Source organism: Peromyscus eremicus, chromosome 20 (assembly GCF_949786415.1).
Source record: "Peromyscus eremicus chromosome 20, PerEre_H2_v1, whole genome shotgun sequence".
NCBI lineage: Eukaryota > Metazoa > Chordata > Mammalia > Rodentia > Cricetidae > Peromyscus > Peromyscus eremicus.
Window position 1 is genome coordinate 55,180,575 of NC_081436.1, and position 20,628 is coordinate 55,201,202.

Sequence of the window (20,628 nt, forward strand, 5' to 3'; positions counted from 1 at the left end):
GATTACAGCAAACCTGAACTAGATAGGCTTAATTAAGGTCAATGTATCAGCTGTATCTGGCTCATTCCATCCTTTTAGTACATGAAACATCGTAATTGTCTTAGGGTTTTTGAACACTGGTTATAGTTAGGTTTATACTTGGTAATAGCCTGGTCCAAATGCAGGTCCTATCACTGCTATTTTCTTATTAACTACCAATCTTCATCCAGAAATAGTCACTGTTGTGGCCAGAAGTGAATAGAATACACACCAAAACTGAGGAATCTAGATGAAAATGCTTTCGCATCATCAGTTCAAAATATTCAGTCAAATATCACCAATAGCCAAGAAAGGGCATTCTAGCTAAAGCTTATTAAGAAAAGGTTGGGAATTCAACATTTCTATTAAGCACATGAAATAAGCTTTACACTGTCTTTGATTATTTATCTCAAGCACAGAATTTAGGTTATGAGCTGAACTTCACAAACTATTTAGACCTGGCATAGTTCTTCTATTCTACAAAACATCTAAAACTCATTATACCCTGCCAGGCCATGGTGGCATATGCCTTTAATCCCAGCACTTGGAAGGCAAGGGCAGGCTGATTTCTGAGTTTGAGCTGGCCTGGTCTATAGTGTGAGTTCAAGAACAGCCAAGGCTACACAGAGAAACCATCCTGAAAACAAAACAAAACAAAAACATTATGCTTTATCAAAATCAAAAGAACTAAAAAAACATAAATTTGGAAGCTGAAGAACACAGTTTGCTACCATGAAGTATTTATCATATGTATTTGACTCCATGAATTTTGTGGGCATCATACATACCCAATTTAACATAGAAGTTTAGGTAAAAATATTATTCAAAAATGGTTAAAGAAGAATCTATTTCTTGCTAGTTGATCATATATGTTGTAATTTCTAACGAGTTTTAATTTCTCAAAAGCTAAAGAGTCAAACATAAAAATTAGCTCATATACTCAAAAAGCATGATGAAAGCAGACCTCAGTACTTTACTGCTATTGGGGGAAGGCAGTAAGATTAACTACACTAAAGGAAATTACCCTTTATGAATTCTACATTCATAGACATCATATATATCCCCATAATGACTAAAATAAATAAATGAGAAGAGATTATTAAAATTCTAAGTTTAATTCTACCCAATTGTGAATGTATTAGAGAAAGAATAAACATGGTAACTGGCAATGTGGTCAGGTGCTCAAAAACTCTTCGTACCAGAGTTAAAAGTCAACTGACTATAATAGTTAGTCTGAAATCTCAGGCTAAGAAAAATTTAAAAGTCTCAATGTACAGTTATTGATTTTTCTATGAAGTACTGCCTTAATTCAAGCATATTAATAATGTTTGGCCTGCACACTGTCTATGACATTGTAAAGCCCCACAAAATGTTAATCTATGTAATAACTATGAAGAAAGCAAAACATCTTTAAAAATTCCAAAGCCACAGAAAATCAGGCCAGTTATATTTCAATTGTGGAGAAAATTTAATGGTATTCATTTTAAACTGTGAGATATGATTTTCCCCCATAAAACACAATATGCAATTATTTCTTTAGACAAGTCAATCAGTATCACCAACAAAAAAATTATAACTTGGTTTGTAATGAATCAGTAATGTTATCTAGCCAAATGTATAGGTACCCTGCATTATGTAAGATATTAAAACAAACAAACAAACAAAAAAGAGAAATCTTCCAGAATCACTTTTTAAAAAATCAAATGAAACTGAAGCCTTTCTGCATTTGAAAATTAATGGCTTTTAAGAAGGATGAAGAACTATGGTCCTTAAAGACACTGTTAACATCTTGACATCTGCAATGAAAGGGAAAAGCTACTAATCCTAGTTCTTAGTCACACAAACTTGTCATTGCAGCTGATTTTCAACATTTATACATGCAATATAAATTACAGCTCTATATAATATTACAATACCATCCAAAAGAAAATAAGGATATACAAAATATTTGATAAATAAAATTATTGCATTTAATGTTATTTTTCTTAAAAATCCAAATCATCATATTCCTTAATGTTGTACCAAACAATGCCAGTTCAAATTATAGAAAATGTATGTCAACACTACCTGAAAACAAAATAAAGGAGGGTATAAAGCCCTACTTATATTTTGTTTAATTTACGTCAAGTGATCATGGAAACAAAGACTATTAAAATTATTTTATAATTATGCACAATGAATGAAAGCATAATAGATAGCAGAGTACTTTTCTACCATAAAATTATTTACACCCAATTTATTCAGCTAGAAACACTAGCTTGAGAGGTACTGGTCTGGTATATTCCACTTGAAATAACTTCTCTATAGCAAACAACTGTCTTATATTTGGAACATGTTGAAGAAAATAATTGTCTCATTATTTTTGAGTTTTGAGTCTTGATTACTAACAGTTCAAGGTATTGTGGGAGAATCCTGGTGTCCTGGATGGCTCAAACACATTAAGATCAAGCAGTGTTTGTATTCTGAAATGATCTCCAGTCCATACAAATGCTTGTCCTGTAGGCTGCAGGCCCAGGCTTCTCCTACTGGCACTGGGATGTGACAGGCGAGCGTGTGTTAGGAAAGCTTCACACCGATTTTGTTTTGCTCCTTCTTCATCAGACGCTGCGCCTCTTTCTCCATTTTCTTCCTTTGTTGTTCTGCTGCTCTCTTTTCTCTGTCTGCAATTTTCTGCTGCCTGAAGAGAAACACATTCATATCTTTACTTGTATAAAATACTGCACAGATAAAATAGCAAATAAATTACAGAAAGGGTGCCTTCTTATAATCAAGAAATAAATGTTTAATGTCTCTAATTTTCTCATTTCTCTGAAATTTTCAAGGATTTTTCAACAGGAGGATTTCTGCTTATCCGTAGAAGATGACTTCACAAACAGAACGTTATCTTTATGAACGAACAGGCAAAATGAGTGACAGAGCTCAAAGACTTACGTAGCCACAGTATTAATATGTAGGAACCCACATCTTCTTGCTTTGCATCTTTACCTTATTCCACAAAACTCTACTTGTATTCAACCACAGCCTTTGTGTGTGCCAGGGGGAAACTATCCAAAAAAGTTTGACACTGGAATTAATTCTATTCTTGTTCTAATAGACTTTTTTAATTAGCTAAGGATGTTAGAGACACACTGCAAAAAGGAAGTGGAATTTCACATGTACTTTCTACTCAGAACTACGAAATTTAAAGATTAACATTTGAGCAGCTCCATAAGGCATACTATAGTAGGTATTTATCAATGACTCTCTGTCTGGCTCTTAGCCCAGTACCGCTCCACTGACTAGAAATGACAAAAGCACTCTATCTTTACCAGTGGGCTTGTATAGGAAGGGAGGCTGGGCCTGGAATGATGACACAGGAAAGAGGGGAAGGAACCTAAGCTCGGTGTCAAAAAGTAACAAGTATGTAAGGTTGAAGAAGGAAAGCATAGGTTACCACTGAGCATGGAATAGGAAAAATCCAGGTCTGTGTAGAACAGTCCAGGCTGGGGCATTTAAATTAGCATATGTTCAACTTAAAGTTTATGAAAGTGATATGTTAATGCATATCAAATGCATATATACAAATATGCATGTGCATGCATGTATGGTAGATTTTCAGTAGCAATTACAAATGCAAGGAGGCAGAGTTACAGATGATTATAATTCCACAAAGGAGAAACATTTCTTTGTGGCAACACTCCAACTTTCAACATCAATTAACAAGTTTAAAGAATGAAAGAAAACCTATTTCACACTAGCTCTGCTTAAGCATAAGAAAAACCTGAAAATATGTACTAAAAAAGCAGCCCAAAACATTAGCATTAAAAAGTAGAAAGGAAAATAATTATAAAGGTTATAAAGAGATAAACTTGGACATGGTTCCTGTCTAAAATGAAAGTATCAGTAATGAACCGTCCAGGCACAAGAAACAATTGAGATTACTGAAGATGAATATATATATATATATATATATATATATATATATATATATATATATATCTCCCACCCAGAGTCAAGCCTGGAACTGCTTCAGTACTAGAAGCATACTCAAATAACTGACCACAGAGCTAGACTATTTTAAGTTGGCAATGGAAAAAATTCAGAGCTTAAAGAATTTGGACCACAGATACGCTTTCACAATGCTTAGTATCTTTCTAGAGGTAGCAATGCCACAAGCCTCCATGTCGTGTTGACTATACTCATGCAGCACACAGCATGAAGCTTGTCTATTATTAACTAATAATCTCATTCAATTAAACTGTCATCATTTTTGTTTTATTTAAGAAGTAAGAGATAGGATGGAAAAGGGAAGGTTTTAGAGTAACATGAAGATGTTCTGCTCATGGCTAAAATATCCGTAACACTGTCTGTCATTACGATTATTAGATTCAAATGAACAGCTCTTTCCTTGTGCTACATGAAACTAATAATTATTAAAACCCTTCAAATTTTCTAAGACATTTGATTTTTGTACCTATTATTAGTTTCTAAAGTTCAGAATAAAAATGTCTTTTTTGATGATTCTTGCAACATTATTTAGTCCACAATTTAAAAAATACCCTTTATTAAAAAGACTCAAACCAAAAGGAAGCTAAGTGTGAAAAACTCTCACAACTTTAAAAATGCGATTCCCCTTCCTGTTTAAAGAAGACATGCGGAAACAAGATTTAAAAGAAAAACAAAACAAAACCTCTATTTAACTGCACCCTCTGCTGGTTATTTAAGGTTACTATAAATTGGCCATTAAAGACAAGACAAGACAAGAAAAAAAAAACATAAAAATGAGTACAAGTAAAAGATAATTCACTCTCTATCCTTAGGGCAAAAACAATCATAACTTTAAAATAAAAATTCTATCACTATAGCTTCTTCTTCTCCACACACGTGTTTCCCGCAGGCCTGTTCACTCTCTGTCCCTTTACCTTTAATAAAACTCTTGTTAGCGGAAAAAAAAAAAATTCTATCACTATATTTTGCTAATTTTTTATATGTTATTTTACATGTATGTGTGAGCCTGAATGTACTTGCATTATGTGTGTACAAGTGTCCACAGAAGCCAGAAGGGGAGGCTAGATCCCCTGAAGCTGATGTGGGTGCTGGGAACAGAACCCGGGTCTTCTGGAAGAGAAGCACGTGCTCTTACCCACGGAGCCATCTTCCAGTCCCTTGCTATATGATCTTAAATGCATAGAGACTAGACAGACTTATATTTGAGGTTGCATCAGAGACAACAGTCACAGTTCTGCTTTTCGCTATTCTTCCCTTGCTTTTTGACTCAACACAGAAGTTCAATAACTGAGTTTATTACTCAAAGAAACACAGAATGAACATCCAACAAAAATGGACTTTAAAACTACAGAATAATATTTACTTTTCTGTAGAATGGGTTGTTAATCTGACTTCCCTGATTTATGGTACTTTCATGGACACCAAAGTAAGATACATGTAGAGTTTAAGGGTGCTTTATGAGCTACTTTTATTCAACTGTGAAGTTCAGACACTATATTAAACTGAAACAATAAAATCAAAATTACAACTGCTAATCTAGAACAGCGTATCACGGTGGTCACATTTCACAGTAGGGCATCATAACTACCATGTGGTATGTATAGGCAAACAACGTTTACCATTGAGATTATTATCCCTTGAGTCAGACAGTGTTTGAAATTCATAGTACATATAACAAGATATGAAATCTGGAATTCAGAGCATGTTCACTGAGAAACAAGCTCTATAAGGTTCAGTGTAGAAAAATGGAGACAGATATTTGGCAGAGTAGGCTTTCTTGATCTTAAATACAGGAAACAAATCTAAGTTCTCTATTCAAGGTGTACGATAAACATCATCCAAATACCTCAGAACTTCTTCTGCTTGCCAGGCTGCATCTTCTTCCTCTTCCCATGCGTTGGTGTTTTCTTGCCAGGTATCTAAGTCACCTAATTCTGACTACAATGAAAAATAAAGAGAAACAAAGACAGTAAAGAGCCATCATTTCTCAATACAGCAGTTCAAAACCAAAACAATCAAAACAGAGTGGTTGTAAGCCTAAAACCTATTACTCTCCTAAGGTTCCCGAACTCTGTACCAATCCCCAAACAGGGCCTAAATGATCTAGCCTGTAGGTTGTCTACAACTGCAGGTTTCACAATAATGCTATGATGTGTGACTTTCCCAAGTGGTGAAAATGTTCTAGGCAACTGGTGTAAGAGCGCACACCTAATGGAGCCAACGGCTGTCTGGACTGAGGTTGGCTCTACAGCTGAGAATTCACAGCTGGTACTATAAACCTGGTCAAAAGTCCATGGCAGCGGGGACATAGGCACTAGTAGGGAGCAGCTACCACTGCTGTTCTGCTACACAGACATGCTGTGCTCACTAAATTACCTTCTCAAGATTTAGGGTTGTGTCTATAAGTTGGTGCTCCTGTGAGCATGGATCAGAGAAGCTTCTTTTTCCAATCAGCTGGGGTTTCTGTAGACTCATAAGTACTCAAAATGACCAGAATCAGCGACTGCTGAATGCTTAGCTCTAAGAGGATAACTCTGTCAATACCTCCTGCCTCCACTACCAAAGCTCAGAAAACATCATGGAAGGGGCAGAAGGAACCAAAGAGACTGAGGAATGGTTAAAGTATTGTGAAATGCAGTCTTTTTGAAACGGCACAGCAAGAACTCACAGCAGCTATGATTAGCTGCGTAAGACTTGCATGTGAATAATCCCTCAACATTCCCTCGTGGGAGTGGGGAGGGGATCATGTGGCCCCTTTTACACCTAATGACCTAAAGTTACTGACAGCTGGTGAGATGGACATTTTCTTCAGTGGTGCAGGTACTGGCAAGTAAGCAACCAATTAAAATACACACACACACACACACACACACACACACACACACACACACACACAGAAAGAGAGAGAGACAGAGAGAGACAGAGAGAGAGAGAGAGGAAGAGACACAGAGAGGACAGACAGACAGAGAAAAGACAGACAGACAGACAGAGGAGAAAGAGGAAAGACGGAGAGACTATGTGGGTGTGCTGAAGACAACCAGATTACTTCAAATTCCTTCTTCATTTTATGTTTTACAGAATATTGTTTTCTATTTAATTTTGGTTTTCACTTTCTTAGTTTGGATTAGACAAGAATAAATTCTTTTTTTATTTGTTTGTTTCTGTTTCTTTTTGGGAGCAAAAGGGAGAGAAAGAATACAGATCGATCCCAGAATTACTGACAACGTTTAATGGGAGTAGTCTGTGCTGGATGTTAAGTTTAAAACTAGCAGAGTGCTTTCCAGTTCAGCATATGAGATGTAAGGTGTTTTCACTGGCACTTTCTGTTTCCATCCTATACAGATAAAATAAACCAGGCAAAAACTTATGAAAACTGTACCTTATTATTCAACTCAATTTCTAAAAAGATTAAAAAAACATGAGATATTATTACGCTATGTTTCTTGTTGTTAATCTTCCGTTTATAATATTTGCCCATTTCTCCACTGAAGTATTTGACATGACATTTAGAGATTTAAAATTATGTGTGCATATATATTACTGAGAAATTACCATTAAATACAGTAATTTCCTGAGTAAAAATGGCCTTCTAAGGAAAAAAGAAAAAAACTAAAGACAAGACAGGTGGGTTTGCATACATAAAACTAACCACATCTGAGACTAGGGAGGCAGCTCAGGAAAGTGCTCGCTATGCAAGCATGAGAACTTGAGTTTGGACCCTCAGCATCCGGGTAAGAAACTAGACATGGCAGTGTGTGCCTGAAATCCTAGTGGCTGGCAAGTGAGAGAGGAAGATCCCAGAGGTTCACTGGCCAGTCTCAACAACTGGTGAGTTCTAGGTTCAGTGATAGACCCTGTCTCCAAAAATAAGGTGAAAGTCACTCAGCATTGATTTCACCTCTACATGCTCACACATATGTTCTCTCTTTCTCTCTCCTCCCTGTCTGTCTGTCTGTCTGTCTGTCTCTCTCTCTCTCTCTCTCTCTCTCTCTCTCTCCCTCAAAAACATCCAAATGAAGCCAACAACAGTGAAAATTTGTAAAAGACGATGTAAAAAAAGATGAAAAAAGTAGATATCCTTAGTATAAAGTTTCCATAGTACAAATTATGAACTTCAGGATAAAAACAGAATATTTGATTTGAAAAATAGTCTACACTGACAACCTAGAGGCAGCAGTTAATGCTTCCTGGGGGAAGAGACATTTTCTTCAGTGGTATAGCCACAGATAAGGTGTTCATGCTCCCATAAATTGCCATTGTAAATAATCCCTCAGCCATGCTCTTCATAAACAATCCTAATAAAACTTAGTGGGTCATTAAAGAAAAAGACATGAAAGTAGAAATATCTACAATGTTACAGTTTCACATCATCATGTGTTATGAATATCTGTAATTGTGTGTGCAATCATTTAACACTATCTCTTTGTTATAATCAATCTCCTCCTCTTCCCACACCCTGAAAAATCAATACTTACGCACAAGGAAAGCCAAACAGCCCTATAGAAGGGTACATGATAAAAAACAAAAGATTTCATGTATACTTTGAAGGTGAACACACTAGTCCTCCCAAACCCAGTAAAGTCAACAGCTGTTTACAGACTCAACGCAGTGACTTTTTACAAACTCACTAGAAACCCTGAGATGGAACCTCCCAGTTTAATCACCCCTGCATTCCAAGACCACAGAGACTCTGTGAGACAATGATGTTCAGTATTCATTGTATCTGGGGTTTATAACTATTAGCTGGTGTAATCAATAACTCAAAGGAGACATCTAGGTATCTGTGAGGGTTTTAATTTCATTTTTTGTTTAAAAAGCTCCCCAGATCATTCTGATATACTTCCAGTGTTGGGTATCCCAACTTTCTACTCTGCCCACCACTTTTTCCTTTATAAAGATTCACTTAAGTCAAATTCATCTTAAATTACATCACAGTTTAAATGTAAACTTACTCTATGATGAAAAAAATTCCTAAGTCAAAACTTTCCTTAATCATATTAGGGGTAATTCCTAAAATTCTAATTTGTAAATATCACATTTTTGTCTCTATATCTTATATTATGTCTCAAATCTTCTCTGTATATAATGGTATCCTGACCAAGTGCCCAATATAATTTGTAATCTTATAAAATATTATGCTGGTAAAGCTATAGATGAACTTTTAAATTTGTTCAGTTACTTGAGAATTTTTTTCTTCTTAAAAAAAAGAAGAGAAAAAAAAAACCAAGCCTCTCCCCAGATTTTTCTTACTAACATACTTACTGACTGATGAATGAAAGGCATGTCTTGTGTAGCCGCCAATCTACTGGAAAAACCTGTGCTACCATCGGGGATACCAAAATTCAATGGTTCTCTCTTCTTAATGACAATCTGCAAGAAAAATTACAACAGGATGACAAGGATATTTTATATAAAACCATATAGAAAATAACTGATCAATAAATTTGGTAATGGCTTAAATTGTGCTTGTTCTTTATTATGCACAATGCAGTAAGAATTACCCTGTAAATAGTACCAAAATTCCCATGCAATTAGAACATAAATCAGTTTCATACTAAGAAAAATTGTAGCTCAGTTTAAAAAAATTCTTGTCTTTTTCTTCTCCCTATTTTATGAGGGTCCCTAAAATTATTTAAATAATAACATGTCTAATATTTTCTACCAAAAGTATACCCCACCGTCTTTAACATGTGGAATAGCTGTAAGTGAATTAACTCTTCCTGGCTAATATAATTAGACTATTTACTTGAAATATTGTAAATTTCAGGAAAACACTATCAATCTAAATTAATGTAACAAGGCATCATATAATATACTAAGTCCCAGCAATATATTTCTACAGGGTATATATCAACTAAGAAACTTATAAGTACCCTTCCTTTTCAGTACTGAAATATTTGAACAACACAGTAAAAAAAAAGAAAAAAGCACATAAGTAGCTGAAACCAAGAAAAAGCTGGCAAGGAAATACATAAGGAGTGTTGAATAAATAATATCTTCATGTTATATAAAATATATGTATCTCTATATACATATATATACAAGCATATGTATAGAATGTTTTCTGTATTTGAATAAAAACGAATGCTCAGTATAATTATCTGAAATAGAATAAAATGGAATAAATAACATTACAATATTAGAAGATGAAGCAGAACTAACTCTTCATTTATCAGAGTATAATGTGAATGGACAGTATGTATGACTGGTATCAAGAAACAGCAATATGTGATATATAAACAAGCATAAAGTTATTGAATGGCTACTTCTGGGAGGCAGAATTGGCTGAGTGATTAGACAAAGTCAGTCATGTTTCATTACGAGCTCTTCTCTCTTTAAGTACATACTCTATTTGGGGAAAAAGAAAGGACAGTAGTATTGTGCTCTTTCCAATATCTCTGCATCTCTAAGTGATCTCATTGTCAACTCCAAAGGGAGTGAAGGGGAAATGCTAACAAACTCATACCAACTTTACAGTATTTTACCATGGACTGCATGCACTAGCTGTATATTGTATATAATGAGAAATACTAATTTATAGATATCATCATACTTGCAACGTGTTCAAACTGTTGGCTTAGTTTCTCTTAGCAGAGACTCACAACTACTATCTGAGATACAATAGAATTTCTGGAAATGCTTAGTTATGTTAGAAAACTTGGAAATATACATTATCAGATCTATGTCTAGGTCACGTGAACACATAAAATTCTTATTTAATGTGAGAGAAATCAAAATGATAAACAGGCTTTCTAAAATGTACAATTATACTGTCTGGTTTTAACTGGAATCTAAAAAGTATTCTAATCTCCAAAAGCACAACTCTTCAACATACTTTCTGAGTTTTCCGTATAGTTGGTGTCATGTCCTTGAAATAGTCAGGTTCTAGCTGTTCCAGAGAACTTTGTTGTGTTGCCACATTCCCATTCCCTCCTTCAATCTTCACACTTGTGGGTGCATCTTCATCCCAGGAAGTCCACTCCTCCACATCTGTCTAAACGTAATTGATTGAACTGTCAGCCAAGAAGGGACAACCTAATAATCACCACAATCTTTATTAGAGAAACAGGCTTTCTAAGACACTGGTTTTAAAACTGTTTTGAGCCACAGACATATATGCAATTCAAGCCACATACCAAAACTTTTCAGGCAAATGCTTTTGAAAACTGAGCTAGCATTACATGTATAGCTCACATGAATGGAACCATCCATTCAATCCTAAACAAACTGATCATCTGACTTAAAAAAAAGTATCAACATTCTCCACAAGACAAGATGGAAGTAAAAGCCTCAAAATATAGTATCAAACGCCCAAAAATAAGCCAGAATTTTCAATATATAAGGAACCCATGAATCTTAAATCACATGGAAAACTAATTATAAAACGGCAATTCCACGATGATATAAATGTAGGACATACATGAAATTTGTAAATATTAAATGTTCCATAAAAGTAACAGCATATAGTTAAAACCAGTGGAGGGGGGGATTAGATGTTAACAAAGAAATAGATACAATATAAAGAATAGAGTAAAAGTAATAGAATAACAAACAATAAGAAAATCAGCAAGAGTCCTGACCACCCAATTACTTTGACCCATCCTAGTTTGAAAAGTCCTGTTCTGAAGCACACGCTCCATTTCAAACTACCTGCTTAGGGACAGACGAATAATCAACTGTGGTGGGCAAAGTGATTTGGTCTCCACTTAATTTCCTTCCTCTGCCAGATCTGAAAGAAACAGGATATAGTTCAAGAACAACCTAAACAAGCATGAGTATAAAAGCATTTTAGATAGTAATTTACTCAGAAGATGGACTTTTCAATTTATAATTATTATTTTAAATAATAACTGCTCAGAAAGGAAAAGCATGACTCAGCAATCTTGTCAAGCTTTCCAAAATCTTGGGCAATGTAGCTGCTTTTCAGTTTAGGATTCAGAAATATAGACAAAATTATAGGATTTGGAATGAATTGAAAACCAGACACATATGCAAGCCCCTTGAAGCCCTGTGCTACTCAAGTGCTCCGGGTTCCGTAGGTAAGGCTCTTCACTATTAACCAGGTAGGGCTAGTTTTACACTTTATAGATTTCTTGTAAAATTAAGTATTCAGCTATTTAAAAGTTTGAAAATCGGGGGTTGGTGAGATGGCTCAGCAGTTAAGAGCACTGATTGTTCTTCCAAAGGACCCAGGTTCAATTCCCAGCACCCACATGGCAGCTCACAACTGTCTGTAACTCCAAGATCTGACACTCTCACACAGACACACATGTAAGGAAAACACCAATGCACATGAAGCAAAAATATTTTTAAAAAAGAAAAGTTTGAAAATCAATTAGCCAAACTAAACCAATTTCTAACAATTTGTAGGAAAATACACTAAGCAGTTGTTAACATGATGGAATCTCTATTAACCAAGATTTTCAAAGTTACTTTCCTGAGTCTAGTGAGAATTACTCAATTTATCACCTACAATTTCCTCATCTGTAAAATGGATAGTCACACCTACATTTCTAATGTTCTTTTAAGGATTTCACTATAAAACAGATTTACAGCAACTAGAAGATCATCAGCTACATAGCAAGACATTAAAACACAGCATTTACTACAAGCCAGTAGCCTATAACTCATTCCCTTAGAGCTAAAGGAGTTAGTTTAGGACAAATTCACAAGTTTTATATTATTCACTTTTAAAGGATGAAGACAAAACTATTACAGCCAATTATAAAATTTATTCCACAAGTATGGAATTTTACAACACACAATCCAGGTTCGTTCTGACACCTAAGACAAGACCTACTAGAGCTGCTTTTCTTTTCTTTTTTTTTTTTTTTTTTTTGGTTTTTCGAGACAGGGTTTCTCTGTGTAGCTTTGCGCCTGTCCTGGAACTCGCTGTGTAGACCAGGTTAGCCTCGAACTCACAGAGATCCGCCTGGCTCTGCCTCTCCAGTGCTGGGATTAAAGGCGTGTGCCACCACCACCCAGAGCTGGTTTTCTTTATAAGTGAATGCACAGTCAGTCCTAAACATATTGACACTGGCAACAGAAATTCACAGTGACTACAAACAAAGTCCTTAATATGAAATCAAATACAGTTTCTTATTCTAACACTAACCTACACTGACCACAGTTTTAGAAACTGCAGATGCATGGGGACACCCATGTTCCATGGGGATTGTTAACAACACCTTTTACCTCTGTCTCATATTAGTACTCACTCCCATCCCACTTTCCCAGTAAATTTCTGATCACTCTTCTTCATTCTCTGACTTGAGCTTTTTTTTTTTTTCATCAGTTTTTATCCTTGAGGGAGATTTCAACAGTCAACCCATGTCTTCCAGCTGTTTCTTGACTTCTCATCTACCAGTGATCATTTCTACTCAACACCATTCCATCAACATGCTAACTCCTGAAGAGGCTCAACCTAGCATTGTGTGTAACTTCTAAACCTGCTCACTGAAAAGAGAGCTGATTACCATTTACACCCATTTTTCTTCTACCTTACCTTAAGTGTATCACTAAGTTTTTCTGGAAATATTTAGGCCCAAAACCTAACAGTCTAACAGTTCCACTGATTCACAGCTTTTCTTTTGAGACAGAGTTATTATAGCTCTGCCTTCTGAGCCATATAGATCCGCCTGCCTCTGCCTTCCAAATGCTGTGAACCATGCCTGGCTTCAGTTCCACTGATGACGAGTTCGGCCTGAACAACTTAGTACTTAAATATGTCCTGAGTTCTTAGTAGCCAATTGAAAAGCTCAATACACCTCCCTCCCTCCCTCCCTCTCTCTCTCTCTCTCTCTCTCTCTCTCTCTCTCTCTCTCTCTCTCCTCTACAATTAGAAAACTGACAAAAGAAGAATGCAACAGAGGACAGCCTAAGCGACACAGAAATACAGAGGCCAGCCTGGGAAGCACAGCAACATTTTGTTTCAAAACAAAAAAAAGGGAAAAAAAAAAAGGCACAAAATAAAAATTATTACTTTTTTAATTGGAATAAATTCCAAATTTTTACTACTGAAATACGTATGCCTTTTGTTCTTGCACAGCCTCTCAAGCCTTGAATCAGACTGAATACTGCCACCCTCACTTTCTGCTCTACATTAATTTTGGTGGCATAATTACTTTTTTTTTTTTGGTTTTTCGAGACAGGGTTTCTCTGTGTAGCTTTGCACCTCTCCTGGAACTCACTTGGTAGCCCAAGCTGGCCTCGAACTCACAGAGATCCGCCTGGCTCTGCCTCCCAAGTGCTGGGATTAAAGGCGGTTAATTACAACCCAAGAACCTAGCTTTGCAAAGATCTGTTACCAAAAAAGCTGTAGGCCCTAGTTCCGCAAATATGAGCTCCTTGAATGTGGATTCCATCAGTGCTCAACAGCTACTGAGTAGTGCAGCTCTGCTGGAAACTGTTAAACCTTCGAACACACTTCTGAATGTCATGGTGAGTCCTGAGGCACCTCCAAGCTGAGAAGCCACAGCTAGAGTGTGGCCATATGGTAAGACAGAAGGGTTTAGAATCTAAGGATAACCAGATGAAGCTAAACAATGTATTCTGGCCAATCTGAACACACACACACACACATTAATTTTATGTATAGTTTCCTTATTTAAAGTTTCTAAAACGCACTTTTATTTTATGTGTCTGTGTATTTCACATGTGTGCCTGTGTACCATGTGCACACCCGGTATCCACAGAGGCCTGAAGAGGGCAATGGATTTTCTGGAACTGAAGTTTACAAAGTTGTGAGCCACCATGTAGATGCTAGGAACCGAACCCGGGTTCTCTGCAAGAGCAGCAAGTACTTTTAACAACTGCCATCACTCCAACCCCTGTCTGTTGAAAGTTTTCAATATAAATATAAAAATAGCATTCATATAGAAATACACATAGAAACACCTATGCTTAATTTTGCCTAACCACTTTTAAATATTCCAAATGAAAGAATTCCTCATTTCTGTGGTGACGATAATGTTTAATGTTGGCCTGCTTCTTTCTACAATTTCACAGGACTAATTATTAAAAAAATCTGAATGAACAAAACTGAAATCCTTTCTAGATCTGCAAAAATGTTTTTAAAAAGCATAGAGTAGTGGATATTATAAACAAGACAATTACTTTAAATAAAACATTCCATGTCTTTTAAAGTTAGGAAGTAATTCAAAGCAATAAAGAGAGACATAGGTCAGTTTGAACACGGAATCATTTACCTGCATATTAGTCTCTTTAGGAACGAGAACACTGTTGCTAGGCAGGTACAAACTTTAAATAATCGAAACTGAGTGATGGCCATGGTGAGAGCCAAAACCTGTGGAAAAGGCACACACACAAAAAAACAACGTATTAGACACATTGCTGAAGCCATGTTCTTTTTAATTCAAACTAAGAAGTCCTTATGCAATAAGAAATATCAGACATTTTCACTTTTCTCTAAAAGCTATAAACATATCAGTAAATTCTAACACAATGTAAGTCATATAAAGAGTTTTTAGTAGCTGTGAGGAAGAATTCTCTTCATTCTCAGTCTCTGAAAAATGTTCTGCCTAAATTAGTACAACTTTACTTACAATTAAAAAACTCAAAAAGCATAAAATCATATATATTAAACCTTTCTATAACTTTTAAATTTGATTCACTTCAACATTTTAACCAGGTATTTTCATTATGTGTATTTCAGACGGAGAAACTGAACAGAGGAAAAGTCAAATAGCATGTTCTGAGCATAGCTAGTAAGTTCAAACAAAACATAAAGCCCATCTAGTTCAGGTTTGCAAATCTAGCCATCTGTTCAAAGACACACTGATGCTTGGGCCTACACTTAGTAAGTGTATTAATCCACAGCCTCCGAGGAATAAGGACATATCACATCCAACAGTAACTTCTCGGTTTTTAAAGAGAGTTCATAATACAGTTCCCTCAACTAAATGAAGTATTACACTAAGTAGGTTAAAAATTAAACAGGAAGAAAGAATCTTCACCTCTAGTTGGGGGGGAGGGTAATAAATGCATTAGAAAACTAAGATCTGTATCTTAACCTGAGAGGTAACAATACGATTTGCTTTGTTGTATATATTATCTACATATTATGTCTCAATATAAAAGCTCAACACGCACAACAAAACAGTAAAGAAAAACAAAGAAGAAAACTGGAAATCAAGGAAAACGCACTAACTGTCATGTCCCTGACCTTGACTGGTCTGTAGTCACTAACTGCAGTTCCTTCTGAAGAAAAACACAGCTAGTGCTTTCTGTTTCTAGGGTTAAAAGTAGAATGCAGACTACTAAAGGCACAATGGGAAAGTCCCACAAGGTTCCCTTAGCAATGTCATGTATTTTTGTGCATATGAAGACTGCCTATCTTAACTGAATGATCTATTCAATGACCAAGGCTGGAGGTGGCCCACTACTGAGCAGGTGCAAAGAACAGTGATTCTAAAAGAAAAGGAACCAAGAGCACATTAACAATTTCCTTCTTCAAGTAATATATATATTTCTGACAAATAACCCCAAAGTGGTGTACTAGGTTTCAAAAATGCAACAAAGCTCACTCCTTTTTCTCAAAGAATCTTAGAGATGCCAAATGGCTTATAAGTCTTATTTAGTTTCCCAATGTTGTCCATATTGTTTCCTGCCTTCTTGGTGGAATAAAGTCTTCTTAATCCCAGTGTTTTTCTACTGGGAAATTCCACACTTTCTACTTCATAGTATAGTAATATCTGTATACTGTTTCTGCCCCACACGATACTTCTCTAGAGGAGTTTTTTACTTAGTATGTTGTTACCATTTGCAAAGTAAAACTTGAAAGAAATATTTGATGCCTCATTATAGGTAGAATGAACTGAACAAATAAAATGGTGAATTAAGGCTTCATTTAAAGCTGATTGGTCAAAAGTAACTGTCAACAAAGAGAAAAGCAAACTTCTCAAAGAGAAGTTTGAGTACAGCATTAACGCCCTACACAGGAAATGGATGAAACTGGAGACCATAATGTTGGGCAAAATAAGCTAGTCAAAAAGACAAAGATAGCATTTTCCCCCTCATTTGTACAAGCTAGATTTCCAATACAAGAAGACATGAAAATAGATGTGGTACTATTTGGCAAGAAGACGGAGACCAGTAGAACAAGAAATAGTAATGGCGGGCAGTCAGCAGGGAGAGGGGGAACTACATTACATAAAGGAATGAAATATAATGAAGCCCAATATTTTGTATAGTCAATATGCACTAATAAAAACTGAGGGTAAATTTTAAAAATATAAGAAATTTTCAGAAAAATTATTTAAAAGGCAGCTAGAAGATTCATGGCATTTAACACTGGAAAAGGACATATAACCAAAGAGATACTCCAGGAAGATTTTTTAGGGGAAAAAAAGACATTTAATATTTTGGTAACATGCACAAGGTTCAGTGTTAGGCTGAGAACAAACTTCAGTCAGAGTCTTGGTAGCTACAGTCATTACCTTCTCAAACATCCTTAAGTGTAAGTCCTCAGTAAGTACCTGTCACCTTGAATGACTCCACCAAAAAGTAGAAATAAGATTTCAAGTTTAAATGAAAAAACAGAGAACCAGATTATTACTGATTACAGAACAGAATTCCTCCATAGCAATGAACAATATCCTGATTCTGTGATAAATGTGCTTCTGTAATTAATGAAAGAGACCTAAAATTCACTAACCATCTACTATGAACCAAGCACTATCTAAATGTTAGCTAACCAAATCCACAGAACTATTTCTAGTGATATAAATATTATTTTCCTCATTTTATAGAATAGAAACAGAGTAAGCACATGTTTCCACATTCCTATAACTACTTGCATTCAAACCTACATCAATTTGATTTGAAAACCAAGAAAAACTAGTCATAAACATCCTTAGTAATCAGGGGAGATAGCATAAGTTCCAGGATAAAATTTCCAACCAGTTTCACTAAAATGAGGAAAATGTAACCGAGCTATTAAGCAACACTTTATCAATTACACTGGCTTATAGACAAATTTTATTCAGGACTTGTATATAATGTTGCCAATTCAAAGGAATGAATATGTATTAGCACATACTATGTTACATATGCTACACTGATAAGGAGAAAATACTTCCCTGCACAGAGAAACCCTCTTTGCTACTGAATTGTCTTGAGTTTCTTCCTACATTTACTTTATTCAAAGGAAAAAGAGCCTGGAAAGACAAGACCCTACCAGTGTGACTCAGTTTGTTATCTCTAAATCTTAGCCAATGCCAGCATTTAGGTGCTCAAATACTTCTTGAACGAAAAGAAATTAACGGTTCTTGGGCCCTTAACATGTTCAGGATATAATTCAACAGTTTCACCATTTCCATTTAATAGATGAGGGCCATAACTGGCCTGAGTAATTTAAACAGGTTAAATCAGGATTAATTGGAAGAGAAGAATTCCAAGGCCTGGCTCTCCCTACATATTTCATTTGAAATGATTTTAATTTTATGCATATTGCTACAGTCTGGTTTCTAAAATACCCTATAGATCACCAATTAGGAAAATATTTACTTGTTTCTATTTTGTAATTTGGATGCTTTAAAATGCTTTCCAGATCCGGGCAATATTGAAATAACCTACTACCAAAATACACGAATTAATATTTTTTTTTTTTTTTTGCTTAAAACGACTAACAAAAGTCAGAAACTTTATATATGCCAGAAGAAGAGTTTTGAAGAAATGTCATCTCCGATTAAGCAATTGGAAAAAGAGTTCTATTGTGTCAAGTGAGAAAGATTTCTCTATACCTGGGGCAGAAGGCATAAAGAAAAAGAATCCTGCATGACAAAGTCAATCCTTCCTTGTGCTCCGTGATCACATCCTGGAGTAGAGATCCATCACACAATTCATGAAGCCAAGCCGGCTGATACCCACTAAAGGAGACACCTACTGCTGTACTTCTAAACCTGAGTCTGTCTGAGTCTTTTCACACAAATACTTCAAAGTCCCATGATCTACAGCAGCACAGAACATACTCAACTGAAGTCCGTAACTCGCTCAAGTTAAAAATCACCAAGCTCCCAATGAAAAGCCACCTGAACTCAAATATGAAAAACCAAGGGTCCACAGCAGAGGCAAGGAAGCAGAAAACAGCCGTGCAGTTTTGAAAAGCTGTTGTTAAAAAAAAAAATCGACCATTCTGTACCATCAGGCCTTCACAGGGGACACCGCCAGGACTGCTATCTATCTAGGTGGGTTGCCTTCTGAACGACTACACGGAGAGTTTCCTAACTAAACAAATGTGCACTTTCAGATCACCCACCTAGAATTTTTGCGGATGGGGAAAAAAAAAAAAAAATCATACCCACTGCACGGATGAGCAAAACAACACGCGAGCGAGCTTTCGGGTTACGCAATCCCGCGCCCGGAGGCGGGCGTCAAGCGAGGCGCTCTCCACTGCAGACGGTGGGAGCCGGGTGGGCTGGGGTGTGGATGTTGGGGCGATCGGGGCCCCAGGGGTGCGAGGCCCGGAGAGGGAGGGCGGGACGGCGGCACATGGCCCGGGGGGAAGACTGAACATGGGGCTTTTCCGGGTCGGCGGCTCGCAGGCCGGTCTCCCGTGCGTGAGCGTGGCATAGCGGAGGGCACACACCGCCGGGCCGGTTCCCAGCCACGCTGGGCTCTCCCCCGACAGCTCACCCTGACCCGGAAACAGTACCCCGGAGCGGTGGCCCGCCCGGCGTGGAGGAGGTCGGGGTAGAGGGCCGAAGAGGAAGGCGGGAGAGAGCAGGAAGTGCCGGGGAAGCGCGGCCACCGGCCCCCAGGCCCTGAACCGGGGGGGCTGGGGATAGAGGGAGGGTCAGGAGGCGGGTGGGAAGAGAGGGAAAAAAAAAAAGCCCCTCGCGGGGCGCGCGCGCGGGGGCCGCACACACTCACCTGCCCCTCCCCCTCCCCGCCCGCCCGGCGGAGGCTCCCGAGCTGCCGCGGGCCGCGCGTGCGCGTGCGCGTGCGCGCGCGAACACACACGCGCACACACACACACACACCGCCGCCGTCTCTGCCTCGAGCCCGCGCGCTCGCGCCCGCGCCCGCCCTCGGCTCAGTCCCAGCTCCGCTCATTCAAAGCCGGGCGCGCGCTCCGCCGCAGCCGCCGTTGCCGCCGCGCAGCCGCCATGGCCGCCCCTTCGCCAGAAACCCGCCCCGGGCCCCGCCCCGGCCACGCCCCGGCCACGCCCAGACCCCGTCCGGCCACGCCCAGACCCCGCCTCTAAGGCGGAGCTCGGGGCTGTCTCCAGGCTCTCCCTTCCGCACCCCGCCTCAGGTATCTTCCGGCCCAATAGGGGAGAGGCTGGTTCTTTGACGTACAAGCCGCAAGCCAATCAGCGTAGAGGGCGTGGCCAGCGCGACAGCCTTAAGGAGGCTTGAGCCTTTGGCCTTTTGTTGATAGCGGTGGCGGTTGGTTTCCCTGATTTTTTTTTTTTTTTTTGGTCGTGGAACGATTGGGCTTGTGCCAAGCTGTCCTCCTTTCCTCCCATATAGATGAATGTCTCGCCCGTAACCAAGCCCCTTTCTGTTCCATCCGTAAAACTTATCCTCCAGATGGGGCCGAGGGGAAAGCTGCATCTAGATTAGTAAACATTAGAGGGGTTCCTGTCTCAGAATGACTTG

General features: G+C 37.8%; 1 protein-coding gene across 2 annotated transcripts; it reads right to left on the minus strand.

The window, feature by feature from the left end:
- Positions 1–1,462: 1,462 nt before the first annotated feature.
- Ebag9 (estrogen receptor binding site associated antigen 9) lies at positions 1,463–19,833 on the minus strand. 2 transcript variants are annotated; one of them, XM_059247486.1, is made up of 7 exons: positions 19,325–19,833; positions 15,213–15,310; positions 11,656–11,734; positions 10,841–10,999; positions 9,268–9,375; positions 5,852–5,943; positions 1,463–2,695 (listed from the first exon to the last, which is right to left on the minus strand). In XM_059247486.1, exons 1-7 carry the CDS (start codon positions 19,538–19,540, stop codon positions 2,575–2,577), a joined length of 873 nt encoding a protein of 290 aa, XP_059103469.1. In that variant the 5' UTR covers positions 19,541–19,833; the 3' UTR covers positions 1,463–2,574. The 2 variants fall into 2 exon arrangements, with proteins under 2 accessions (XP_059103469.1, XP_059103470.1); XM_059247487.1 differs by lacking the exon at positions 19,325–19,833 and adding an exon at positions 17,463–18,585.
- Between the last annotated feature and the right edge of the window lie 795 nt (positions 19,834–20,628).